We start from the raw sequence: 28000 nt of genomic DNA, 5'->3' as shown, positions 1-28000 counted from the left end.
AAGAAACAGCTCTCCAAAGTCCTAGCATACGAGCATCACCTTCTCTGAAGTGCAGTTATACTTTACACAGAGGTATGTAGACACAAACTAGTAAATCTGGGGTAGGAATAGAAAGAGAAGAAAGTCTGAAAGAGAAGAAAGAAAAAAAAATTCAGAAAAGGGAATATTGCAGCAGTAGAACAGTAAGATAATATAAACTGTTAGAAAATTTCCCAGAAGTACCTTTAGCTAGGAAAATCTGCATAAACAGAGTACATTTACTTGATTGCAAAAGTGGCTGTATTTGTTTTTGGCCAGAGCTGCCTTGTGTCTGATCAGGTAAGAGTTTGGGTCTGACTGACCCAAACTGACTGACCCTACAAACACAAGCTCTGAGAGAAATGGCTTGTAAGGCCACATACCAGAGGCTATCAAAGCCTCTCCAGAAGTTAGTCCATCCAGGAAAGTTTAGTCCCGTCAGATACAATCTTCAAAATTTCATAGAGAAACTGCTTGCCCTAGGAGGTCAAAGGGCACTATGAAATCACTCTGACACATCACTGATTGCTTCCAAACAACCACAGGATAGCAAAGATATGTGGAGGCTGACATCTGTAAATATTATCCATTAGCTGCAACCACGCTCTTTATTGTTGATTCTGTCTGAAGCTACCAAAGCACAAGGGCAAAGTCTCTGTCCATACAAATTTCCTGTTCACTAAGACGGGAGAGTGACAAACAGCAGCTCATTATCTTCAGGAGCTCCGCAAATCTTCCCTCATTGAGCCTGAAAAGGTGCTTTCTGAATGGCTGCCTTCTCCACAACCAGCTCACTAGCAGGCAGAAATGGAAGGGCTCTGGTGAGCACAGTGCATCCTCTAAATGCTTAGTGGGAGGAGGAGTAATTTCTGTTTGTCTGTAAAAAAGGGCTTCTCAGGGAGTGCTGCCTGAAGCAGGCAGCACTGATGACTTGCACAAATAAAAGCCCAGGTAGCTAAGGGGAGAGAGAAAGATGGCCTTGCTTGAACAAAACTTCAGTGCACTACACAACAAGTGTTTCATAATTAGGAAAACAAAAAACCCAGAAAAATCTTGAAAAACAGAAATTGGTCCTTATTACTTTGCTATTGACTTACGCCTGCAGCCATGGACTGTATTAAGTTCAGAATAAGCAAGTGGAAGGTGGGAAATCAATGGACAGAAATGAAGAAAAGCAGACCTATATGACAGATAAGGCAATGAAGAGATTAAATATTTCATCATCCCATTCTGAGGTACTACTTCACAATGATGTGAGGAAATTAATGTACTGGGAGAAAAAAAGCGAGCTTTATAATCATACCCTTTCTCCCACTATTAGAAATCCACTTCAGTGCCTTTCCCTGGAGGGTGGAAAGAGAGGGATCCAGACCTCATCGCTTCCATATGCTGTAGCTAAACCCCAAATGTCCCAGGAAATATGGAGCTTTGTTACTGTCACATACCTATTGTTGTTGTCTTCACTTTTTTTTTTTTTCTCTTATTTCCTATCTTTCTAAATGTAATGTAAAATGACAACTGCTGCTTTTGGTATGAAACAAGAACAATAAGTGTCCCAGGCCTGTTGAAACTTCCCAAGTTACCTAAAGAACTGGTATCTTACACACTTCTCTGTAAGTGTTTTAACACTGCCTGAAAGAGAAGGGTTAAAATTGTGTCATCTTCCCTTAAGGTTTCTCTGCAATCATCCTGAGAGACAATAGCAGGACGACATGCCAGGAGGCCTGTTGCTGACATGGGAATTGTAACCAATAATAAAAAGAAAATAACGATCCAATAGATGACACAAGTGCTTACCAGTATATAAAGGTGCTGAAAATTGCCACGCTGATGACACTGAAGGGCAGGAAATGTACTATATAAGCTAAAAGCATTTGCCACTTCTTATACAAGCCATCTTTACTTTCTTGGTCACTGATAGCACGTAAAGGTGGGACTGGATTAAATATATAAGAAATAAATTAAATCACTATTGAATAAAGAGACCGAGACTTGTTGCTAGCAAAGATGACCCGAAGCACAGAGACAACTTTAAGAACATCTCAGAAACATTCTGTCTAAACCAGTCTGATCACTTCCTCCCCCACCCCGTAAATGCAAACCATGCTCCCTGCGGATTGCAGAAATTGGTAAGCTTAATGAAAGAGGCCTAACTAGGCAGCACAGTAGGACAGTTTCTCTTTTTGCAGATACAAATTAAAGACATGAAAAAATTGCCATCAGTGGATAATTTCTTAAGGTGCTCTGATCCCAAGGTAACGACAGCAGCGTATGTTCCCTATGTGAGCAGAAGAGTTTTTAGGGCTGTAAATAGAAACTACTGTTGGTCTTAGTATGGCAGCTGTAAGAGAAACATCCTCTAAGAAAAATGTAATCACATAATACTCTTAAATCTAATTATCCTTAATTGCTGCCAAAGCTGTTTCATACTTCTATCATTTCCATGGCTTTGGTTTTGATCTCCCTTCAGATGTTAACTACAGATCTCGACTTCGTCCTGCCTTTGTAATGCTAGATGCGGGCAAGAGAAGGGCTACTGCACAGTTCAGAATAAAGCCTCCATACACAGGGCAGCTGCAAAAAGGGAGAGGCAGAGATCAGGGCATATTCCTTCACTAAGTGCAGTGAACCTGGAGCCCCTCTGATGGGCTGATTTTTTTCTGTAGTGCGAAGCTTCCTGTTGCTTCACCTTTGCATTTCATGCTTCTTTATCAGCTCTGATGTTACCTAAAACTGTTAAGATCCTTTATATGACTACCTACAGAAAAGACTCTTTTCTCTTTACAAAATAGCGGCAGCAACACCTGCTGCTGCACACAGTACAGGAGAGAAACTCACAAAGGGCAACAGCATTGAGCATCCCTGTGTAGGGGGGGGCACTGACACACTGGTAGACCAGCCCCACACGGTCCTGCACAGCTCCTTTTAGCAGGTCATCCCTTAGTCTGAGAAGGAAAAATGCTACAAACAAGCCAAATAACAGGTTCTGGAGGAGACGCATGATGATGCCCATCTTATCTCTGGAGAAGTTTCTTGTTGTCCTCCTGAGAATGAAACAAAACAATAGCAATATACTTGTTAGCTATAACTGGCCACATGTCCATAGGTTATTTAGCTTTGAACAAGTCTTACACACAGAGTATCCACAAAAATGTAATGTATTAAAAATGACAGAGACAAGACCAAAATAACCAAGAAAGTGCATTTATATGTGGAGGAAAAACCCAAAAGATTAGTGGATAAGAAAAAGTTTTTTTCTTAAAAAAACGGGGCGGGGAGGGGGGAAATCTTACCGTAAAAGAATCCACAATTTGTAAAAGGCACTGGGTGAGTCTTTGTTTTTGAACGGTATTGGTGGCCGCTCTTTCATACACTTTGTTCTTTCAATGGCTGCCAGTACTTTGCTAAAGATGTCCGAGTTTTTGTAGGCTGATACCATTACCTGAACCCTACTGTAGGTTTTGAGTTCACGTTCCTTGCTTCGGGTGTCCACAGATGTCAGATCCACTGTAAATTTACAAAGTGTTTACTATATATACTCAACACACTCCCTTCATACCTCTTCCCCCCTTGCAACTAACCTTTCCTTGTCTCTATCCTAAAATCTGCAAAGAAGAAAAGGTCCATTGAAAGCATTCAAGGTTTCCTTTACTCCTCCCTTCTGTTAGAAGCAGCACGAAAGAACAGCTGCACAGCCACAATAAATCTCTGTGTTTTGTGGCCTCTGTAGTACCCTGAATTTTGAATCCTTTATCTGAAAATGCAAGGACTGAGCGGTGTGTCGGTCAGACCTTTAGCATTCTCCTTGCACAGCACAGAGCTGTGCCACCAGTGAAGTGCTACCACTGCCAAGAGCGAGACGGAGTACCAGCTAAGGATGAACAGTGATGAGGATGAAGAGGTAACTTTCTGGTCATGTGTTTCTCAGGTTTTCAGGTAAATGCTCAGACATGCTCCCTGGTACCCCCTTGTTCTCTGCCTGCTCCTCCAAAACCATGGAGCTTTACTTCTTGGTTAGTCTGAGCTCATGCTGAGAGACGCTGCTCTTCTCTACTTGAGCTATTCCTGCATTGTTGCGCTGGGTTTCACCCACCTCCTTTCTCAGATATACTTCTGTTTTAATGTGGAGTCAGAGGATGTTCAGCAGGCCAAATTTCCCTAGCAGGCTCTGCCCAAGCTGAAGAAAATATTACTTATTGTCGTGGAACTTACGAAAGGGAAATACTTCACAGAGTTAGTGTTTCTTTCTAATAAGCCCACCTATACCTATTCCTGACACCAGTAATTCTTTTATTGGCAGATGGGAACTTTGTGCATGCTATTTGTAAAAGTCATACGGCTTCAGCAATAGTGCTAAAATGCATTACAGATTTCCCTTTTCCCTAATAGCAATGAATTATCTATGGTTTCAAACATTAGTGTTGTTCTCTTACAGATTTTTATACTACTGCTCTACATCTGCTAAGATGTCTTTATCAGTTATTTATTCCTGAGGTTTCTGACGTCCTTAGATTTCAGTTTTCCAGTATTATTCTCAACTTCAAAATACAAATTGACGAGAGAAAAGGAGACCTTGTCCAAGACACTTAATTTGTCCTCAAAATCTGAATTAAGCTTATGAGTACTTCAGCAGAATTGCCTTTAATGGTAAACATATCCAAAATAACTTTTAAGTGTCTTTAGTAAGTAACTGTAAATAAGTGTAAGTATAAGAAGTAAACACTTTTGAAAATATGAATATAAATCACTTCTGTAAATACGAACACACAAAACGCAGACATGCTTTTTAAAACTTGGCCAGTGTGACTTGCTGTAAGTCGCACATAAAATAAATGGCAAGCAGGTGTGTTTTAAAAAAATAACAACACCGACTAGTCACTAGACTAAATAGCTAATGCCTACCATGCATTTGTACTTTTTATATAAGCACAGTGTGTGACATTTCAATTATATAATCCACACTCAGTGTATAGGATCTATTTTTCTCTGCTGTTGGTGTAAATGTTATCAGAATCTGTCCTTTTATTCACATGATTAAATCACACAAAAAATATAAACTACCAATTTTCCAAAGACTAAATATTCTGATGATTCTTTGCTCTAAACTGCATTTTTTTCCTTTTCTCATCACATTCAAAGGTTGACATTTGAAGAATGCAGTACTCTCTTTACCAAGCTTTTTTAAAAGTGGGTCTAAATCTCAAATCATCTATGCTTTTCAAGACTATTCAAATTCATGAAGGCAAAATTATCCTCACTGTCACACCAGTATTTTCAGCTTCATCCCATTCCAGCTTCACGTCAACAACTATCCTCTCTTCCCTCTGAGTTTAGGATGCCACCTAGACAATAGAGAAACACTGCCTCCTCTGAATGTGCCATGTTTCTGAATACAGCTTTTTGGAGTGGTCAAATTCCCCGGTTAATACTCAGCTAACATCGTCAGAAATCAACCTGCGTACCAGATTAAAAAAGATAGATAGGTACACACACACACACACACACGTATGTGTGTACATACACACACAGACACATACACACGTTCTTCAAACACGTATCTGCATGGATCAGGTACATACATGCCCTACAGCAAAACCAAGCTTCATTTCCAAAATCTCATGGCTGACACTTTCATCCTGAATTGATGAAACAGTACTCTTCAGCTTTTGCCAACAGCTGGCTATCGTCGTCTCCTGAAGCATCGTATGATCTGTTCCACTAGCTCACTCTGGTATTAGCAACTCCCCAAACTTTCTGAAACCTCCGATGGTGAATCTCTGGAAATTGATGCCTCAGTCATCCTGTATTTATTCTACAGCCTTCCCTTCAGGCAACAACTGTCTTCAGTTGCTTGGCATCACAAAAGTCTATAAGAGCATGAGACTTTCCACAGTTTGGGGATCAAACTGTTTTTTCAGTGCCTAGTGGACAGCCGTAGGGAGATGCCATCAGGAATTCACAGGTTTCATGAAGATGAGATTCCTTTTTTATTGGTAGCTCACTCCTTTCTGCTGTGCTTCAGTCCTACTGCAAACTTTTTCTGCTTTATGGAGTCAGTGAAGGTTACACAGGTCCAGCTCTTTCTCACCTCTGAGCTGAGCACAATTACAAAGTTTGGAAAGAATTCAAATACCTTTCTGTCTCTGGAAGAACTTTTATTTGGGGAAGAAAAACTTGTCTGTCTAAAAGAAACCCATATTTTTACCAACACAACTTAGACAAACTTACCATAGAAGTCAAAAGGATTCGATTGCTCAGGACAAGAATAGCCACAGTTGCTAAAAAATGTAATCATTTCCATGGGGCTCCCACAGAAAACTAGTTCTCCAAAGCTCATGATGGCTATTTTGTCAAATAACTGTGGGGAGCAAAATAACATATCAGCACTACATACCGAGAAGGAGCACATTAATTCTTGAGTACAGCTACTGTCTTGGTAATAAAAAGGCTTTGATAGGAAAACCAGTTTTGACGCATTCAAACTTCCTTAGTATATTTCTGTCAAAGGAAGTTTGTCCTTTCTATTGCTTCTCTCAGTGGTTATGCAAGTTGACACTATTTAAGCTCTTAAAACTAGTGTTTCTCAAAACTGTCAGTGACAGCAGCATACACAGGTATTCCACAAACAGAAACAGGAGCTGTGGACTTCTGACTTCACTTCTAATGCACCTTCACTTACTAACAGACCTCCTTTGGTGCTTAATAGCCCCAGTCTGTAAAATCCCAAAATTGTTGGGAAGGATATTCTGAAGTACTTAAGGACTTTAACAGCACTGCTTTTCAGGTGAACATTTGCCAGGGCAGGGTTCCCACCAGCTATGATCGACCCGTATTCCCAAAGCACCAGGACCGCTTTCAGTCCAGAAAACCACCACCACTCCCCTCTGGCTTCATGACCACTTACACTGAATTCAGTCAGCCAGGGAAGAGGTGCCTTGCGTTCATGTGGTGGGTGGTGGAAGTGTCAGAAGAGCAAAGTGTGAAATAGTAATGGGAAGGGGGAGATACTTCCCCAGCACAAGCCCTGCAAGGCAGGCCTGCCCCACCACGTGACCAAGGTGTACCCACATCACTTGACACAAAGAGGAAAAAAGTTTAATTTTTTTCCTTTCCATTCCAAATCATGGCTTCATCTGTCTCAAGTTGCAAGTGTTACTGAAATACAAACATGAAAGATAAATAAAGTGCTAGTTTTTACAGTGCCTGCGCACATGGGGGATTTACATGGTTTCTCCCAGTGTTTTTTGATTTGGGTAGCTGCACAACACAAAGGTTAGGCACACAGTAAGTGTGCATGCTATTTTCACAGGGCAGTATGTTTCCCAAAGTGCTGTGTGAATGGCAGAAGGCCAGAGCTGTACAGTTCAAGACAAGCCTGTATTTACGCATGGGGGAAGGAAGAGAGCCTTTGAAGGTAACTATACTGGATCTTGTACTTTTATCCTGAAAACAGCCTAGGTACCAAAAAGCTTGGTTAAAAAAAAACAAAAAAGGGCAAATAGTGAGTAGGTATCATTTACCCTGAAGAGTTCTGAGCGAGGCTGATGAATCGTAATAATCACAATCCTGCCTTTATGTGCAAGCTCTGAGAGCAGCGAGACAATCTGGTTTGCAGTCAGGCAGTCCAGCCCTGTTGTTGGTTCATCAAGTAGCATGACCTCTGTGAAATGACAAGGAATAGCATTACAAGTAAATGGGGAGCAAAGGTAAATGGGGAGCAAATGTTATAGCTTCTGCCTTTGAAGCTAATTTGGCAAATAGTACAGAAATTACATGTGAAGTTCCACATATAAAGCAGAGTATGCATAGATATTGCCATGGTGCGGTCTTTCAGTTTCAGTTACCTTCAGTGGTTCCGTTTCAATGACTAGTAGTAAGGACATAAACTACTGCAGGATCAGAGCATAGTAATCTTTTCTAAGTTCTGGTGAAATCTGAAAACTACCAAAATAGGTCTGATGTATACATCTGCTTCTAAGAACAATAATGACAAATTTCAGCATGTATACAAATGTAAATACAACCGACAAATTATCTAGAAGCTGTAATCTTAATACACACAGAACAATTTTGTTATGAACAAATTAAAAGTTGTTAAAATACAGCATATATAATTCCATAGATGAGAGGGGTAGGCTTTTTTTTTACTGCATTTTCTGCATTATTTCATTGCACATGGAAGGGTAAAAGTTACAATCAAATCCATTATTTTTACGGAGATGGGACATAGCACAGAAGAGGGCAGTTCAACCTTGATCAGGATAAGGGGGGAGGAGAGCTTTCTCTACAGGTTTATCTACACAGAATACTTTATGTTTACTATAGAGTTTAGTGAACTTACCAAGCAATAACCACATGCAATAAACTCTCCAGGTGCCACCAGCAGCACACAGTGCCTGTGACATACCTCACTTTGCTATTTAAATACTCTTTCCTGCCTGGTATGCAGTCCTAAGACACCTGCACCGCTATGAGGACTCCAGAATCTGCTAAATACATGCTACACATTCACTCCGTAAGATTCTGGCACCTTTAAGAAACTATCTCAAAACTGACAAAATTTACAGTGCCATTTCCCATGGCTAATCCTTCTAGTTATTGTGCTTTGATATTTTCATTGGATTTTTTTTCTTTACAGTAAATCTATAGCCACATATAGAAGTGTGTTATTCATCGATACCTGGTTTCTTATCAAGGGTAATACAACATGAGGGCTCTTATACTTCTGAGCATTTGCTCTGTTTTGCTTATTTTACTCTGTTTCCAAATGAACAAATCTCACATGCTGACTACCTTTTCGGCTCTGGAATGTGCACGGTGCTCAAACACACATGGCTCAGTGGCAGCTACTCCACTACAAGGATCAATGCTTGCTCTAATGGATCTAATGCACTCAGAAAACTATAAATTAATGTGCCACAATCAACATTTCACACACAGGAAGGGCAAGCCCAGAAAGAATTAAAATAGATAAATGCAAGTCTAAGCGTATGTTCAGTCCCTAAGATTTTAAAATTGTCTACTTCCCAAGATCAACTAATAGATTAATGGCAGACCTGAGTTACTGCTCATCCTTTTCTATCATTACTAGACTAGCTTTTGCTGAATTAGAGAATATAAATGCTTTTGTATTTTTAAGTGGTTTCTAGAGGTCCATGGTGGGAGCACAAAGTGACCCTGCTTTGCATCATTTTGAAAATCCATGCAGTGGTACTTACTGGGATCTTGTAATAGCTGGGCTGCAATAGAAACACGACGCCTCTCACCCCCAGAAATTCCTACAAAAATACGGCTTCCAATTATTTTGTCAGCAATGTGGCTGAGACTCAGCTCAGCCATAACCGCATCTACCTGAAAAATAATTACGATATAGAAAGACTGAACACAATCCAACTCGGATAACTGTATGCAAAATGAAAACATGAAAGAAAAAAAGACATAATTTTAAGCTATGGATTTGCCAATATACTGCTTGCATCCCTTCTGGTTGGAAGGTATCTGGGTTCATTTCTATTTGATTAATTCTAATAAATTATTTCAATTATAATTTTAAAAATTTTATTTTCATTTATTCTGAAATTAGTAGAATTTTAGCTACAGTTGACATTGAGAGTTGAAGACTTCAGAGGTGGGACTAGAAGTTAAGGTATGAAGCATAACGTGCTGGTCTGGCTTCCAAAATAAGGGAGCAGAAAGGCACATCGATTCTGGGGTTGTATAAAATACTGAGTGGAAGACAGGTGAAGAGAGAAGACAGAGAGTACGAGCCTTTGGTCAGGAATATCCAAACTTTACCCTCAACAGAGGCCAAAAAGAGTCCTTTAACAGATCTGAAACACACCTATTTTATCAAGAAAGTAGCTTGTATGGGGCTTATTGGACCAGTGCTTTTTGGAGCTATTCTGGTTAGTGAGAAGCATCCCACAGGAGCCAGAGTAGCGTCAGTCACTGCTGCTGTCCACGAGACTTGCCAGCACACATACCCCTAAACACTCCAGAGAACTGGGTTTCCCAGCTGGGGAAGAGGAACTGACCTTGATACCAACTGCAGAATCTCCTGCAGCAGTAACTGCTGCAGCTTTGGGCAGGAGAGTTCTGTCCCAGCATAACAGGGATTCCCTGGGGCGTCAGCACAAGCCCCTTGCAAAGGCGGGGAGCACCAGAGACCTTGTGTCCCACCCCTCAGCCAGAGGTTTCCTCCCCATTTGCAGAATGAGGATTACAAAACCTTACAAATGTGAAACACAGCCACGGATGGAAAATGCTGCTGGTGAAAGCATTACATTACATCATGTCTGCCTTTCTGCTGGAAGACAATAAAGTACAGACCTTCTTTTTGATTAAGTCATTGGAACGTTTCTGAAGAGTTAATAAAGCAGTGTAGGTCAGAGACTCTTGTATGGTGAGGAAGCTTAACAAAGTGTCACTCTGGAAAAAAAAAAAAAGGTGAAAAGGAAGAAGCAGTTAGTCCTGCAGTGCCCTTGCTCACACAACTTTAATTCATTCATACAATTTATTAACCTCTTTGTACCAAATTTAATAACTAGTAAAATCACAGTCAGATTACCTTACTCCATTACACTAGCAACTTTTCTTTCTTTAAATGAGAGGAAGCACTGTGCACAAAAATAAATGTAGAAATCAACCTGTGGCACATAAGAGAAGCAATCTCTAAACTGTTCCTTCTTCAGCTGACGTCCGTTCACATACACTTCACCAAAGAAGTTGTCTTTATGTCCCAGTCTTCCTGATATTGCATCCAGAAGTGTTGTTTTCCCAGATCCTTTCAAAGAAAAGAAATTAATCATGTGATGAGTTGAATTTTATGGTTTCAAGAGCAGTAGCCTCACTTGGATGGAGACATATGTAAATAATTTTTTGTCTCAATACCATTAAAATAATAGGTCCTGAAAATACAGCTAGTTAAGGGGAAATAAACAGGAAAGCTACAATGTGTGCAAACTAGCATTTAATTCATACAAATTCACGCTTCATAGTGAAATGTTTCACTTCATAGTGAAGCATTTGAGCTTAGAAGTACCCTTATCTTTTACTGAAGTTATAATTGTTAGTTAGATGACAGAAGATTGAACTCTGAAAACCCAGAACAACATTTTTACAATGCAGAGGTTAAAACCAGCTGCAATTTCATTATTTAAAACACAGATCTCAGACACACTCATACCACTGTCGAAGTCACTGGTATTAACTCTGATCTTATTGCTTTTAAAGTACTGGAAAAACTTACCAGAATTTCCTAAAATGCCCATAATCTGGCCACTCTCTATGTGAAACGAAACATCCTTAAGTATTTGCCGGGTCCATTTTTTATGATATAAAGAAACATTCCACCAGGGGCCAACACGTTGTCTTGGAAAGCAAACATCAAAAAAGATCAAACAGAGAAGATTTTGCATAAACATTTATAAACCTTTTGCATAAAGGTTTATAGCTACTTGCATGAGGGATGGGAGCCTGCATGGATTTTAAAATGTTGCGGGCAGGAGGAGGGAGGGAATCCTTCCCCCTTCCCAGGCTTTTTAAGTTTTTACCTTCAGCATTATATGGAAGATGAAGTCTGAACAGGTTTTTTCAGAATGACAGCTAGGAGGCTTTTGGACTACAACCAAAAGGGGAAACTTGAACAGAGGCTTTATTTGTTGATGGTGTTTGCCGGCCATTAATCCACCTGACTGTTTTCTTAGGGCCTCACATTATCCTTCTGGCAGCCATAAGAAAGGCAGTGGGAAAGGGCACAATCTTTGGAAATCTCTAAAGCATCTCCTTCAGGGACACGTGAAGAAGAACTGGTGAGCCCTCTGGGGGACAGATCGCCTCTGTCTCCCTCAAGCCATGTACTCTGCCCTTGTGGCAGGTGGCCCAGCACCATGAGGCAGGTGGCCTGGCAACATCCCTCTTTCCTTACTGGGCTGAAGGCCACCACTCCCAGTCCCTCTCCCCTCAGCCCCTGGGTTCAGAGCAGCTCCTGGTGGGCAGGAGCTCGCCACACTGCCTTCCCAGCCCTACCTGACAGTGTAGGAGACGCCCCGGACACTGATGCTGTCAGAGGGCTGCGCCATGGCCTTCACCTCGCCTGTCTTCCCACCGCTGCTGCAGCTCCTCTCCAGGGCGGGAGACCCTCTGCCCGACATCCTCTGGTGCTGGCGTCCCGCGGACTCCCTCCCTCACGCTGCTGGCCAGGTGCCCGACCCTGCCACCACCATTCCTCCCTGGCCCTGGGCAGGGGCAGCTCCCCGCTGCCCCTGGGTCGGAGCAGGTCACTGTCCCCAGCGCTCACCACCTGGGGAAGCGCCTGCCTAAAAGAAAATAGAGGGGCTTTCGGTTCTTCCTTTTTGCTGAGAACAACTGATAGGCGATTAGCTGAAGCCGCTATCTGATGTACCTTTAGCCTGAGCTGTTACTGTCCCAGAGGAGGGGAATATTTCCCTGTCCACGGGGTCACGCCAGCTGCAGAGACGCAGCGCGCCAGGAGAAACTGCCGCAGCGAAGGTGCCTGGAAAGGGCTGAGCTCAAAACCAATAAGAGAAGGACTTCCACAGCTTTCCAAGAACAGCAGGGAGCGAGACCTTCCACTGCCAACATGAAGGAATCCACTGAAAATGTCTCTCTGGACGGTGCTGGCTGGAGCCAGGCGGCATGTGAAGGCTTGCCGGTGAGCGAGACCTGCGGGGAGGGACTCGAGGGGGTCAGCTATCCCACAGCTACAGCAATCACCCAGGAGCTGGGATTTTGCAGGCAGCAAGCCCTTACCTCCTCCAGCTCTGAAACGGGGAGCCAAAAGCGTCCTCACCCCTCAAGAGCACACTGGGGATGAGGCAGGTGCCATGCAAGCCATGGATGCCACAGTGGTGGGGCTGAGGGAGAGGATCGTCAAATATGTGGATGGAGCAGAAAGTCCCTGAGTATGGCCTGGACTGGCTGTCCCAGGACATGTCTTTGGGCTGCAAAACCAGCTCCCCACATTTTCTGGGGACCACCTATTTTTTAAAAATTAAGTTCAAAGTAAGCAAGAGCATGGAGCGCTTCGGCAGTGCAGGGAGCTTGGAAGGCTTTAATATGGCTTTTCAGGCTGCTTGGTGTCCCTTTTTTTTCTGCTGTGTATCAAGACTGAAAAGATTAGTCAGCCCCATTTGCTGTGACGGTATGAGGTGCACACAAAGATTGTGATAACCATCTGCCAACGATACCACAGGCATGGATAGGACTTGCTACACAGGGAACAGGTTCGTTTGGCTTGGCTAGGATATGAATCTGACTCGTAGAAAAGGCACAAGGCTGTAGGAGAGATATGGCTGTCTGGAGTTAAAACTACAGGCATGCACACAGAAACAAACCCAAAGCCAGAATGCTGCCTCAGCAAAGACTTCTTAATTGCAACTATATGCAAAAGGTTAACCAAGCCAAGTAGAGACACTGTTATTTTAACTGGCATCTCAGAACACTAGGTTCCAGTTGACAAACTGAATTTAAAACCAAGAGGAGAAAAAGAGACTGCACTCGTGGTTGCACACCTATTTGTTCATAAACCCTCCAAGTTAACAAGTCCTTGTGGAATTCAGTAACGAACATACTTGCAGTGAACCTTAATTTTTAGTTGCCATAACATGAATTTCAATACGCACCATTTTGATCCAGTAGACTAACGCTGCTGAAGCAGTATATTTTTTTCTCAAAAATAGAGTCCAATCTCTTTATCGTGGCATGATATTTATCTCCATTATGAAAGTGATTCCATTTAAATTGAAAACAAACTGAAGAGCATGTTTGGCCCTCATACATGCTGCTAGAACAAAGTACGTTTCACACTGATTAACAGATAACTCATTTCAAACCTTCAGACTTTTGCACTACAGTAACTCATCAACAATACAGTTATATCCCATAAAATATATTTACCTTTGTGCTTTGCCCTTTCTGAACTTCAGTTATAACAGCACTATAGGTATTGCAATTAACTATTGTCATGAATCTAATAACTTTTCCAGACGAAGACCCAGGATACTATTTTTTGCTCTGAAGAAGATAACAGTCTGTATTTCACATACAGTGGAAAATCAAACATTCTCGAGGTCAAAGAACTTAACTACCAGGTAAAAGTTCTAATTTATATACCTCTCTTCAGCAGGGAGCATAGCCAGCAATCCCTGTTTCTATATGCAGGCCATTTTAAAAGCCAAACAAAGTTGAAATTCACAACGCAAAGTTCGCACAGCTGTTGCACAATCAAATACACAGAAGTTTCATGAGCAGAATCATGCTTTTGGCTGCAATATTGACAGCAGGCTAAACCCTGCATTGTAAATATATCTAGTAAAGCTAGGGGATAAGACAGGAAGAGAGGTCTGTTTCAAGGCTCTGTTTTTTCTCAGTCTTGAGCCAAATTATTCCTCTGAGGGCTGGGGTAAAGAGACTTTCCGTCCAGCTAGAGATGGTGGGAGCACTTGCTGGCAAGAAGGAATATGCAGAAGGAGAAAAGAAAGGATGACTAACAAGGAGGATTTCAGGGAACTAGTGAAATTTTTCATCTCCCTTTGTGCCACCATGGCATCTGACGTAGACTTCACAATTTTCAGTTCTGCATAATTTCAAATTATATTAAAAATTTTAAACATTTAAGATTTACAATAGCAATAAATTACCAAGGTAACAGAGGACAGAGATAGCTTTAGTGATTAACAGTATAAGAAGCAAAGCACAACAACTACATTTGGCTGTAAAAGAACTTTCTTCCATGTATTTCTGAAGATTAACAATATTTTAACATATTCTCTGCTTGTAATGCCGTAACTTTGAAGATGTTTATTGCTAAATAGTTTATTGTTTGAATTGAAGGGACTTGTTTCTTTCTGTTAGGTTAACACAGCATCCCAGATTCCCTGGTATGAAAACCTCGCACAGATGAAAATGCCATGGACCTGGAAATCGGATCCCCGTTCTCATGTGTCAATAATCCAGAATCTGAATTTAAAAGTTCAAAGCGGTCAGATGCTAGCTATCATAGGAAGCACTGGTAAGAGCAACTGAATTTCATGATTTTACTAGCTCTCAGATAAAATGTACTTGGCCAAGAGCTGCAGTCTTTGAAATGGCAAAATCTAGCTGAGAAACAAATATTGGAAATATGTAACTTAAATACATTCTTTAAAATGTATGAGGAAACAAAGCATGATAGTGGGGGTGGGTGGGGGAATTCTTTTCAAAACCAATTTTGTTATGACTTGTACACATTTGCTGTTTGTTTCCTGTGGTGTGGTGGGGTATTGTTATAACCGTGGCCTGCAGTTGCAGTTCTGCTGGAGATGAATAAGCCATGAAGGCTCAGGTTCAAAACAGGCCAGTTGCAGACCTTACCCAGTAACACAGAAGACGAACGAGGCCAGACTCTGTAAAAAAGATGAATGGCAACCTCCACAGCCATAAGCAGGAATTCCCTTCAGATGGAATCAATTCTAACAGGATAAAATATTTTATTTGGATTAATTAAGAGAAATTAATTGAGAAAACAGCTCTTCTTCTGTTTTGCTTTAAAATGGGTCTCTACTTTCTTACATCTTTTTTTTTTCCTTTAATTTTCTGGCGGGACTCATTAAATCTTCTCCAGGCTGAGGTTGACTAATGGAGAGATGGCCTTTACCCCATGTGGTTAGTTGAGTCTAAGCTCACGTAGGGGGAAAAGTAGTAGACATGTGACCTGTTAAACTGAAGGAAAAAGTACCCATACTTTGGAGGTAAAACCCCCATGCTGTGTCTCCATCAGACTCTTACCTCAGGTTAGCTCAGTTGTTCAGTGAAAACGCTCTCTCTCAAAGGCAAGGCATATTTGCCAAAGAAGTTTTATTTCTACAAAAGAGGTTTTCCTTCCCCATCGCCATGGGGATTCTGTCTTAGCACATATCCTTAATGTAATTGAAGTTGTAAAGCTTGTGATGAAATAACATACTGAGTTATAGCACCTTTGTAAGGTAACATACGCAGAGCACAAACCCCTTTCAGCAAACTAGTCAAACTATTTTTAAAAGCCATTTATCATCTATTTCATCAAATGCCTTAGTAAAATGGATTAAACTGCTGATGGGTTTCACATTGTCAATGGCAATCAATATGTCACTCTTAAGTAGAGCGATACGTGGTTTACAGATGGATGGGTTTCTTTTTTAAAATGTATATATAAGAAACAAGCACGGAGTTAATCTTTCAACAGGGAGACTAGAAATAAATGACATCTAATCATAATAAGAAAGCTCTGTGTATTTACATACAGTATCATATAGTAAGAAGGAAAAATTCATTTACTATTTAATTCTGAATCAGGTTTTGTTTTCATTGTTTTACTTCTCTTACCTCTGAGTATGAGCCAGCTTTTCTTAATTATTTAAATGACTTTTTGTCTTATTAAAGTCATAATAATTTTTATTTCAATCATGGTTAAGATTCTTATTGTTTGGATATTCATTCAGCACCTTAGTCGTTCAGCTGTTCCAGCTGCCGTTTCTGAATTCACAATTCCCTCCACAAGGCAAGCTCTTGCCGAGCCTTTAGTTGCCAGCCCCGCAGCCAGCGCAGGATACTACCTTTCACTTATGTTTCAAAGGTGAAAGAGCCGTAACAAGAGGTAACAAAGGTAAAAAGAGGACAAAGAGATCTTGCTGCTTGAGTTCATGGAGCTATGCTCAACGCCCAGCTACCCAATCCTGCTGAGAAATTACAAAGGTTAGAGCCACGTGCTCCATTCCAGAGGAGAGAGACTTCCTGAACATGAGCTTGTAGTCAGGTGTCAGTATTTTCTTTCAAGACCATCTGTCTCTGCAGCTTTGGAAAAGCTTCATGAAGGGTTGGGGAAAAGATGTTAAGGAACAAAAACTTCTATCCTCTGCCTGTGACTAAATCAACTTTTCAAAATGATGTCCTGGAAATTAATTTATGTTTTAATTTTGATTCTTCTAGCTGGTGGAAAGACATCTTTGCTTGATGTGATAACTTGCCGAGATCATGGAGGCAAAATCAAGTCTGGTCAAATCATGATCAATAACAAACCCAGCACTCCCCAGCTTGTGAAGAAATGCATCGCACACGTGCGGCAGGATGACCGACTGCTCCCCCACCTGACTGTCAGAGAAACGCTATTGTTCGTTGCCAAACTGCGGCTTCCAAAGTTTTTTTCAGACTCACAAAGGAAAAAAAGGGTAATTAAGCTGTTGGAAAAAAATGAAGTTGTCAAAAATGTTTCTGACAGGAATTATCCAAGAGATCCTGTGTGTTTGGAGTCAGAACAGCTAATCTGGCATTTTTTTATGTAGATTATGAATTATAAACCTTTTTCGTCTTTCAAGATAGAAACCAGCAATTGTTCCAAAGCTCATAAAAAAAATGACAATCTAGAGAAAGCATTAGAGAGGCTGAAAGAACTAAATTGCTGATCGTTGAGCCTTTTTTAATGTTACCTCTAAAAATCAAGGTTTGTTTTCAAGTGTCTCTTGATCAGATAGCACTGAAATATCCAGATGAATTTTAACCACATTAATCATATTTTTGGCATTAACTATGCACGAACGTGCAAATAAACTCTTGCTTTATCTCTGTTACCCTTTGGATCCCCCAGGTAGAAGACGTTATAGCAGAACTACGCTTGCGTCAGTGTGCAAACACCAGGGTAGGGAACGAGTACCTCCGCGGTGTTTCAGGAGGCGAGAGGCGGAGAGTGAGCATCGGTGTGCAGCTGCTCTGGAACCCGGGTGAGCAAAACCCTGACACCTTCCTTGTACCCACCACAGACCACTGGGGGAAACGGGGCAGTAAATGAAGACAGGAGCTTTCAGGGAAGAGTCATACACACAGCTGCCCCAAAGGCAGCATGGGGAGTTCATCCTCAGGACGCTTACCAGTTCTTGCACCACCCTGTGCCAGAGGTTACGCCTCCATAGCAAAGGTAGGCACAGCGACTGGGTGCTGGTCCGTTTGCTTAAATTGAAGTCAGTGCTGGTCACAGATAATAATGTAATTGTCACAGCACTAATTCTGTAAATGGAGCGGTTCAGGAGCCAGCCCACTTTCACTTCTGTCCCCCTTGCCAACGCAGCAGCGGTGACAGCCAGGCAGAGCACCCCTGGGAGCCTTCTCCCACCGCTCTCTAAGAGCACCATCACACAGACTACTGAAAGTTGCCTGAAGTCACCCCTACAGCAGTGCTGTGGTTTGTGCATATCGGTATGAGGTTTGTTTTTTATCTGACCACATGCCACAAGTTACATTGGAAGGCTGCTGGCCTATTATAACATCGGGATTGTTTTCCTTTCCTCCAACCCAGCCCATTTACATGTGCAATGTTAACAGGGAAGGTCATTTTCTTGGCTGCATAGTCAGTCATTGTGGTCTTGTGCAACACACTGACGTGGCTGGCTCATGCCGCAGGTGAACTAGAAATTTCCATCATCTTCAGAAGAAGGAAAACATAAGGCTAAATCCGCAGCTGATTTTGCAGGACTGAATCCCCTATCTGCTCATGTACATATCTATCTATCTATCTATATATCTCAAAAGCACTAATAATCTTGGCTGAGCCTCTTGTTGAGCAAGATTTCCCATCAGCTCTTCCACTGGGAAATGGATCTGAGAATTTTTTTGCTTGTATAAAGTTATATTTTTGTAATTATGGGGAAAGCAGAAGTCTTTTTTTGTAAGAAGTGATGCTCAGTAATAGACGTGCTGGTACTGAAGTAAAAAAATAATTATTTCTAGGAAAAATAAGTAAAGCTTTTCTTACATTTTAAACACGCATTATACCCCTCAGCACAGAAACCATGTCTCTGTACAGATATTGCCTTGGTCTGTTTGAGGTCATTAAGTTCTATAATAAGGCAAACACTGCAAAATAATAAAACTCAAGCTTGTAACAACCAGTTGCAAAACAAACAAACAAACAAATTGCAAGCATATGCATATCTCTTCATATATATGTGTGAATAGGTGCAAAATAGAACACAGGCTGGGAGGAGGAGGTATCTAAATTAATACCGTGTGTGTATTTACACATGAATAATGCAAGAGATTCAAATATCAAGCATTTAGGTTAAAATATTTCAGAAGGCAGGATACAAAACTAATACTATAGTATTAATTTCCACACACCTGATATTTGTACAGGCAAAGTACAAAAACTGCAGAGAAGAACGTAAATTTAATAGGGAACTTAAATCTGCATCCCAATGAAAAATAAAAAAAAATATTCCTGTTTCCAGAAGGATCAAGATAAGATTTCAAATAATTACTCTTAGTCATCAGGTTCAGTAAGACAGTGCAAGAAATCACCATTGTTGAATATTATGATACTGGTATGAAATATACTTTGGACTTTGAAAAAGAAGGAGTATATCTGCAATTCCATTTCACTTAGAACATATTTTCCAACTCAAAGATTTTGCTTTCCACAGCTAAACTCATTGTCTTTGGCAGGAATACTCATACTTGATGAACCCACATCTGGACTGGACAGTTTTACTGCACATAACCTTGTGATAACATTATCCAGACTGGCCAGAGGAAACAGATTAGTTCTGCTTTCACTTCATCAACCCCGGTCAGATATCTTCCAACTGTTTGATTTGGTTCTTCTAATGACTTCTGGAGTCACTATCTATTCTGGAACAGCTAGAGACATGGTCCAGTATTTCACAGAACTAGGCTATCCCTGCCCAAGGTACAGCAATCCTGCAGATTTCTATGGTTAGTATCAAGCACTGCCATAAAAAAAGCTTACTGGAAATCATTCACTTTCATAAGTGTATCAGCTAACATTGATTTTTGTTGACCATAACTGTCTTAGAAATGCCTTATAACTAACTGAAACCAATACTATAGTAAGTTCAGGTTTTAATAAGATCTTTATTTGTCAGTACAGGAAACGTAACAAAAAACGACAGGTATGGACAAAATCGATTTTAAATAATCCTCCTTCTAACTCTGCCAGGTGTAGCGACTCTTCCACATGTTTAGCACACTTATTCCTATGTTCTGGCTGGCTGAAACTTTTACCCTCACTGAGAAAGACATGGATGAACTGATCAATTGCTCTCTGACTTCTGAATAAAGAAATGTGGGAAGCTAGTTTCCCAGGGTGAGGAATAATACACACCCGGAACAGTAAATGGGAAAGAGGAATGCTGCCCAACAGCACATTGGAAGGGAAGAAAAAAGAAACCCAAAACAGCAATCCTTTTATTCCTCTTCTCGAAGAAAGTTAATTACATGGTTCCAAATCCATTCCTCTCCTGTTTTTTGCAACATGCAAAGGGAATCTGGCCCCGTTAATCTAATGGCAGTAGTCTCTTACCACAGAGGTTGGTTCAGTTCCAGCCTCTAGGTCCTTGCACTCAAGTTGGCTAGGAAACCCTGTACAGACATCAACCTCAGCGCTCTGGGGTAACCTCTTCGACCGTGCCTATGTGGCAGGTGGTGTCAGCTTGTATCAGCTGTGCAGAGATAAACAGAAGTTAACCTCAATGTCAAGCCTTGCAAAAAGACCTTTGCCACCACCGTAGTTCAGAGCAGTTCTCAGCCAAGCACAGCCTCGAGGGAAGGCTTGCAGCACCCCCGTATGGGAACGGAGAATACGAGGCAGTCCTGGGGAAACTTTGTAGCTACAGCCTGTGGTTACAGAGAAGCCTGGGGGGATGAGGAAGGGAGGTGGATGATCATTTAGCGGTATGCACAGAGTCAGTACCCATAGGAAGAGAAGAGAAATATGGTAGCAGGAAGGTGGAAATGGGGCAGGATGGTAGAGGATGCCACAGCATGAAGGAGCACCTGATGGGAATGCACAGATGCTGGCTGTGTGTCTGACAGAGAAACAGGAGACCATGGCAGAAGGGAAGAGGTAGGGCAGGTTGCAACTCAACTCTGATGGACTCCTGTGGAAGAGTGGCTGAACAGAGATGATCAGCCCAGTGTAAGGAGTTACAAAATGTGCAGCAATGGTTCTCCCAGAAAGCATCCGCCAAATGTCAGGTATTGCCACTCTACGCTGAAGGTCAGTATTAGAAAATACTATTTAAAATTTAGATTAAAAAAATAATTACGACATTAAGTTAAAAAAAAAAAAAAAGCTAAGTCAACTATTGTTGCTGCTACTATGTTGTTCTTGGATAATATTCTTCCTGGGCTTTCTCAGTATCAGCTAAACGTTAAGGTCCTCCGTAAGATACAGAAGAACATGATAACTATCATTTTGCAGATGGAGAAAAACCATGTGATTTAAATCAAAGTCACACAACAGATTGTAAATGCCTACATGCCAGGAAGGAAATTTAAACCATCTATTCTCAGCACCCCTCTCAAGCCACCATTAAATTTAGCAAAATCTCAAATAGTAGTTTACACTATTTTAATAAACTATTATGACATCTCTCAGTGATTCATTGAATGACTAGATAAGAAACATCTCCCATGACAAAATACACATTAACAGTCTGTTCTTCTCTAATTACCTAAAGTAACTGATAAAGCTTTAACCGTAGCAGCTTAATGCACGCACACAGGTCATACTGTCTGTTCACAATGAAATCTCTGATTCAAAACTCATCATAAAGTTATCACATCTGTAGCGCAAGGACTCATGTCAAATAATGTGTTGCAGTTGATTTGACCAGTATCGACAAACAGACTGCAGAAAAGGAGATGGAAAGCCGAAAAAGAGCAAATACTCTTGCCAACTTGTTCCTAGAAAAAGTCAAAGATTTTGATGATTTCTTATGGAAAGTTACTGAAGAGGACAATGCTGCAACCACGTTGAGCAAGCAAAGGTAAAGAGAAGTGTCATACAGCAGATCTGGAATAACAGCTACAGCCTGTGATAATTTCAGGGTTTTTTCTCTGTTCTTTTGGGCAGGTCCCATTTAAATTCAGAAGATGCTATCAACATGCCTCACCAGTCAAGTGATCAGCTACCAGGAGTCTTAAAGCAGTTCACCATATTATTAAGGTAAACTTATCTCCAACACAGTTATGTGTCATGCCCATTTGTATTTTAAAGCATAAGAAAGAAGCACAACTAAGTGCATGCTGAAAGTGCAGGGCTAGCACTAGGCCTGAGCAAGCCGTAGAGCAGAGGTATTGCTATACTGTCTCACCCCAGCCCCCCAAGCAGGACAGTGGCCAGATGTGCGGGCCCACCTTTCTGCCCCAGGGCTCCTTCCAGGCAGTCACCTCCAGCTCGCATCGCTGGGAGTCCATGGCTTTAAGCAGCAGCAGGAGCTTCCAGGCTCAGGAACATGCGCCCCAGTTTTCGGTACTGCCATCCTAACACCCATGCCAAAGAGTGGTGACTCAACCCTCAGCAAGCCCAGGCAGCCACGTGGTAGGTTCAGGAATCGCCAGCCTCACACCTCTGCCTCAAATTTGAAGCCAGGAGGCTTCACTGGTTGTAGCCAGGACAGATAAGTATTCTAGCTGGGTCTCACACTTGCGTGCTCAGAAGAATCATGATCAACTAGTTTAATACATGTAGAACATCACTATCAGTATCAGCTGTTGTTAGCATATGCCACAGGTCCTATAACAGAGAGGTTTCTGTAACTGAAGTAATTGCTTCTGCATCTCCAAAAATCAGACCATCCCACCCCCATCACCTTCCTTCAAGCTTTCAGCATTTCAGACCTCAAATACCAGGCAGCTACAGACACTCAATAACTTTGTTTAGGTAAAATCCTTTACAGAAACCGACAGGCCAGTTCCTGTCCTACTCAAAGTCAGCAAGTTCCACAAATTGATTTTAGCAGAGTGTTTGGGGCAACGTATCTGCTTAAAACTGGCATTAGTAAGTACTATACCTTATGGTCAATGTTGCTATTTTCCTAGTCGTCAAGTATCCAATGACTTCAGAGATCTTTCAACGTTATTAATCCATGGATTTGAGGCCCTTCTCATGTCATTATTAATCGGATTTTTGTACTATGGCCATGAGAAAACCAGACTCTCTGTTCGTGACACAACTGCACTGTTGTACATGATAGGTGCGCTAGTCCCATTCACAGTGATTTTGGATGTTATTGCCAAATGTAAGTGTCAATTTTCTTGTAAATGGTATAAGCAATCAAAATCTGAAAATTCCTAAATCAATGAAAAAATCATACTTACTAATGCAACCCTAAGACGAAATCAACCTCTTTGTTCCTACCCTGCAGGTCATTCGGAAAGAGCTATGCTTTATCATGACTTGGAAGATGGAATGTACTCTGTTAGCCCATACTATTTTGCTAAGGTAATTGATTTTGCAGCCAGGAAATACAAACAAACCAAAGCCTTATTGTATAAATTACCACATTCCTATCAGACTCTGGGTTTTTGTGTCTGCCAGCTAAGGGTATTGTTCTTGCTTCCTTGGCATTAATGGATTAAACCTCACACTACTCAAGATCTGTTGCCATAAGTCACGGCTGACGTCCCACCCCAGAAAAGTCAAAGAACCACCTTTTACTGTGTTGTTTGGGCAGAATTTAAGAAATCGCACACTCAGATTTGAGGGTTTAAACAGTTTTACATACCTGCATATTTCATTTGCTGAAGCATCTCTGAAAGTTTGATTACATGTCTTGAACTGTAAAACATAATATTCAAATGAAATACTAAAGCAAAGGAAAACCAGAAATGACGAAACGCTAGCTGTGACATTTCCTGTAGTTGTTTGGCTCCCTACTGGTCAGAGATAAAAAATTGTATTAAGTGCATAAGAGCCAGAGGTCCTGGAAATAAATTAGAACTTTTAAAAAATTACATTCTCTTTTTCACAAGGGCTTAGAATAATCCCTTCTTTGTGATGTTGCCACTGTTAGATGAGTTCTGCCTGCCATGGCATCTGTAATTTAGGTTTCCATTTCTGCACAAGATTTTAAATGCTTATTAGTGGTTGCCAGAGAAAAATATTCTTTGCATTGTGTCACAAAGATTGCACATTATTCATAGAGAAATCGATGTAATTTGTTACAACCTTAGTATTAGAGGATAGCAGCAACCCTCTTTGGAAGAAATAATCATAACACTCTCTATACATATCTTTAGATATTTGAGAAAATCCTAAGCATGTTTTTGTTTCACAACGAGTTGACGGGTTGCTAAGTGGACTGGCTGCCTTCGGGACAAAGCTGGGAAGTGACCAACAGCCAAATGAGTCTCAAATTTGATCTCACGCTAGGTTCAAGCAAATTTGGACAAAACGCACGGTTGCAGCGAGTCAGTAGCAGTATTACCTTTATCAAGCATACCAGTTCTCAGGGAAAGTATCTCAAATTCTTAGAAGCTGCCAAAACCATTACAAAACAAAGTATCTAATCAGTAACAAGAATCTCTTGTTTTAACAGTTAGTTATAGGAATTATCACAACTCGAGAAAAAATGAGTGAGGATTTCAATTTTTGTTGTGGATTGTTTTTGCAAGTCGCTGACCACACCTAACAGGGAGATGATTGCATTCTAAGGGAGTATTTCCCGTAGTTTTTGTAAACAGTCTACACACGCGTTGAGGTGCATCTCAGAAGGTTTTGTGATTGTCATTCGACTTCTTTTTCTCTCTCTTTCCTCCACTTGCCCCCCACCCCGATCAGATTTTGGGGGAGCTCCCAGAGCACTGTGCTTTTGTTATAATTTATGGGGTTCCCATCTACTGGCTGGCAAACCTCATTCCCGAACCAGAGCACTTCCTGCTGAACTTCCTCTCGGTGTGGCTGGCTGTATACAGTGCCCGCGCCATGGCACTTTGGATGGCAGCACTGCTGCCGACATTACAGCTCTCAGCTTTCTTCAGCAACGTCCTTTTCACATCATTCTACCTGAGCGGTGGATTTGTGATAAGCCTGGAAAACCTCTGGACAGGTAAGACAAAGCTCCCACCATCCCTCCAAACTGAAACATCGATGGTTTTCATTAGTGACCGGCTGTTGTGAGGCTGAATGTGTCCCGCGCAGGAAAACTCAGCTTTATTCTTACCTTTGCAATTATCCACTTGGGTGGTGATGGTGGCGTCAGATCGTTAATATTACATGAATTTCTCCATCCGAAAATGAGGTAACAATAAGTTTGGGTCAAGAAAACACTAGTGAAAGGCTTCATTCTTACACAGTTGCTAAATTTTTCAGTAAAAAGAATTGTATCCAGCAGATGAAGATTTAGCTCCTGTGAGACTTAGTTGACGGTAGCAGTTTGATGGATATAGATATCAGGTCTCTCCTAATTTTCCATCTCCATGTAATAATATAAAGTATACCTGCCATTTTGTCCAATAATAAACTGTTACATGTTTACAGCTTCTCGTTGTCAAGAAATTAGACAAACCTGCTGCATTTGGCAGCAGCAGAGCAGTTTTTGAGGTCTCAAGGAAGTTTCACGTATGCATATCAATTTCTTTCTTTGTGCCATTTTTTTTCTTTCAGTTCCATTTTGGGTTTCTAAAATCTCTTTTCTCAGATGGAATTTTCAAGGCATGATGCAAATTCAGTTCACTGACCTCACGTACGAAATGACTGTTGGAAACACTACATTTCAAATACCAGGGAAACTTGTAAGTCAGTGGTACAAATTGTCACAACCGTTTGATATCTAATTAGGATGCTATTTATGTGCCTATCATATTTAAGTAGATGCTGTAGGCCTCAGATTTGGCAAGCACTAAATCAATATGTGAAGTCATGTTACACTTGGTCTGTTTTAAAATTTGCCTCTGCGGACATCCGTATAGCAGCCACTCCTTTTATCCCTTTCTTTTCGGTGGAAGGGAAGAATAAAGGGCAACTATTTTCTACGCACGCCCCAGCTACGGGCTTGCTGAAATTGTTCGGAAGCTGAACTGCGCTCTGCCATGCGGCGGCCCCGGGGCACAGCGCGGCTGTAACCCGCTGCCGAAGCACTCCGAAAGTCACATCCAGCCGGAGACCGAGGGAAAAGGCAGCAGGAGCCGGGGAAGCTCACACGTGAAACACTTCACGGACGCAGCATGAGAATTTTGTGCCCGTTCCTAACGGTGCATTATTTGTGGTTCCAGGTCATCCAGGCCCTGGACCTGGACTCCCACCCCCTCTACGTCAGCTATCTCGTCCTCGCGGGCATCGTTTGCAGTTTCCTGCTCTTATACTACCTGTCCCTGCGGTTCATCAAGCAGAAATCAAACCAAGACTGGTAACGGCGCAGCACGCAGAGGAGGCAGCCCGTCCCAGGCTCGCTCGCAGGCGAAGCGCAGGGCCAGGCTTTGGGTGCCCCCCGCAGCCGCCCGGGGGGAGCCGGTACCCGCCCGGCTCGCCACGGGATGGCAGCAGAACACCGGCAGTCGGCGGTGCTCCGCGCCGCCGCCCCGCCTGCCGCCCCCGCGGCCGGGGCCTGGCGGGGCCCCGCTGCTTGCTGGGGGTGCTCGACCTGCGGCTTTTCCAGGTGACGAGACGCCCGTGAGTTCCCCGCTCCTCGAAACGTTCTGAGCCGCTCATGTGAAGGGACCCATCCGCTTAAGTCAGAGCTGGTGCTTTAGCCCGTAATGCTTGGACGTACGGGGATCACCTGCTTAATTCGGAGGGCGCAGAGAGAAGCGGGATCCGCACACACAAAACACCACTTTCTGTAGCATGGATAACATTCAGCACTCGTAAGAACAGCACACAGGGGAAAAAACCACAGATTTCACTGACGCTTCGGGAGAACACGCGAGGATGGAAAACACATGTATTAACGATTCTGCATTGTTTCTACTTGTTCATGTGTTTTAAGGCGCTGCCTCTGTGCTCCGGTGAGATGCTGTGGATACCCAAAATGGGTATTTTCTTTCTCACTGTACAAATTATTTCTTGTAGCAGATAATTTTATTTCACCTTCCTGGATTTATTTCTACAGTATAAATACATACCGATTGACTGTTATTAATCACATCTTTCTCCATGGCAATACAAGTCACAGCAATTTACCAAGTTTGGTTCCTAAAATTCTCAGGTAGAAAATACCTGAGAAAAAACCTGCCCCTCCAGTAATTAAAAAATCTAGTAGCACAATCTACGAAATGCTTGTAATTCTGACTAGGTGCACACTCAGCCGTAAGTCAGAAATGCTCAGAAAATGAATAACGGTAAATAAATGGCTGTAATTCACACACAGTCACAGTAAGTGCACGTGCAAATTAGGATACAGTTGTTGCAAGCATTTATAAGATTAGCTTGCTTGATTTTAAATGTTTGGAGGCACATCTCTGCTTACATACAGAGACCCAAAGCACATCGTCTACTTTCATTTACATGTTGCACACAGTGGAAAACTCCCAGTGTACTCAGCTATAATGCCCCAGGTACTGTTACCTTAAAAAAAAAAAAAAAAAGAAAGAAAAAGAAAAAAAAGAAAGAGGGGGATTAAGAAAGAACAAACATCACTATTTTATTATTCTATTTGGCAGTTAGGGCTGCCACATTACTTCCCATGGGTTCCACATGGTAATAAATGCCCAGGAAACCCTACTCCAAAGATGTTAAGCAGGTCTGATAAAATAACAGCTTCAGCCCCAGGCAGCAGTAGGAATCCAAAACACTCCAAGGTTTTTCTAAGGTGAATTCTGCCATTTCTTTCTGGTTCTGCTGCATTTGATTAAAAAAAAAAACCAAAACCCAACCAAAAAAAACCATCAAAAACTTCCCGCTTGATCTGATCCTAGTGCCATTTTGAAATTATCAGATTTTCATTGCCTTTTAATGGCAAAGCCAATTCTTTCAGTCCAATTCAGCATCATTAAATTGTCAGAATAGCAGCTTCCTGTTTGATTCTTAATTATTCCTTTTTATTATATTTAAGACACTTAATTTTTTTGAAGTGGTTTACTCTTCTTTGTAATGATCTGTTGTGATTAGAATCTCTTTTATATTACACTGAAGTTTTAAGGGTATATATTGGTACTTCTAGTCTAAACCTCTATTTTCAAAGTATTTAGAGGATTAAATTCTAGGCTGACTCTC

At 41.6% G+C, this 28000-nt stretch overlaps 2 protein-coding genes across 2 annotated transcripts in view; one reads left to right on the top strand and one right to left on the bottom strand.

The window, feature by feature from the left end:
- Positions 1-12422, bottom strand: part of ABCG5 (ATP binding cassette subfamily G member 5) — a 24157-nt gene extending 11735 nt beyond the window's left edge. The window contains exons 1-10 of the mRNA XM_064446108.1: positions 12046-12422; positions 11267-11388; positions 10665-10801; positions 10348-10446; positions 9237-9369; positions 7539-7678; positions 6247-6376; positions 3312-3525; positions 2857-3062; positions 1816-1954 (exon numbers count right to left, since the gene is read on the bottom strand). Of these exons, the coding sequence (XP_064302178.1) occupies positions 1816-1954; positions 2857-3062; positions 3312-3525; positions 6247-6376; positions 7539-7678; positions 9237-9369; positions 10348-10446; positions 10665-10801; positions 11267-11388; positions 12046-12170 (1445 nt within the window). The 5' untranslated portion in view covers positions 12171-12422. The remainder of the gene's footprint in view (positions 1-1815; positions 1955-2856; positions 3063-3311; positions 3526-6246; positions 6377-7538; positions 7679-9236; positions 9370-10347; positions 10447-10664; positions 10802-11266; positions 11389-12045) is intronic.
- Positions 12403-28000, top strand: ABCG8 (ATP binding cassette subfamily G member 8). The gene is made up of 13 exons (XM_064446107.1): positions 12403-12691; positions 14025-14129; positions 14893-15049; positions 16984-17222; positions 17639-17771; positions 19489-19758; positions 21668-21833; positions 21920-22012; positions 22888-23087; positions 23214-23290; positions 24629-24896; positions 25454-25581; positions 26062-28000. The coding sequence occupies exons 1-13, from the start codon at positions 12620-12622 to the stop codon at positions 26197-26199; spliced, it is 2046 nt and encodes a 681-aa protein (XP_064302177.1). The 5' UTR covers positions 12403-12619; the 3' UTR covers positions 26200-28000.

Source organism: Phalacrocorax carbo, chromosome 3, assembly GCF_963921805.1.
Source record: "Phalacrocorax carbo chromosome 3, bPhaCar2.1, whole genome shotgun sequence".
Taxonomy (NCBI): domain Eukaryota; kingdom Metazoa; phylum Chordata; class Aves; order Suliformes; family Phalacrocoracidae; genus Phalacrocorax; species Phalacrocorax carbo.
Note: the sequence above shows the minus strand (reverse complement) of the source record. Positions and strands in the feature narration are given on the sequence as shown.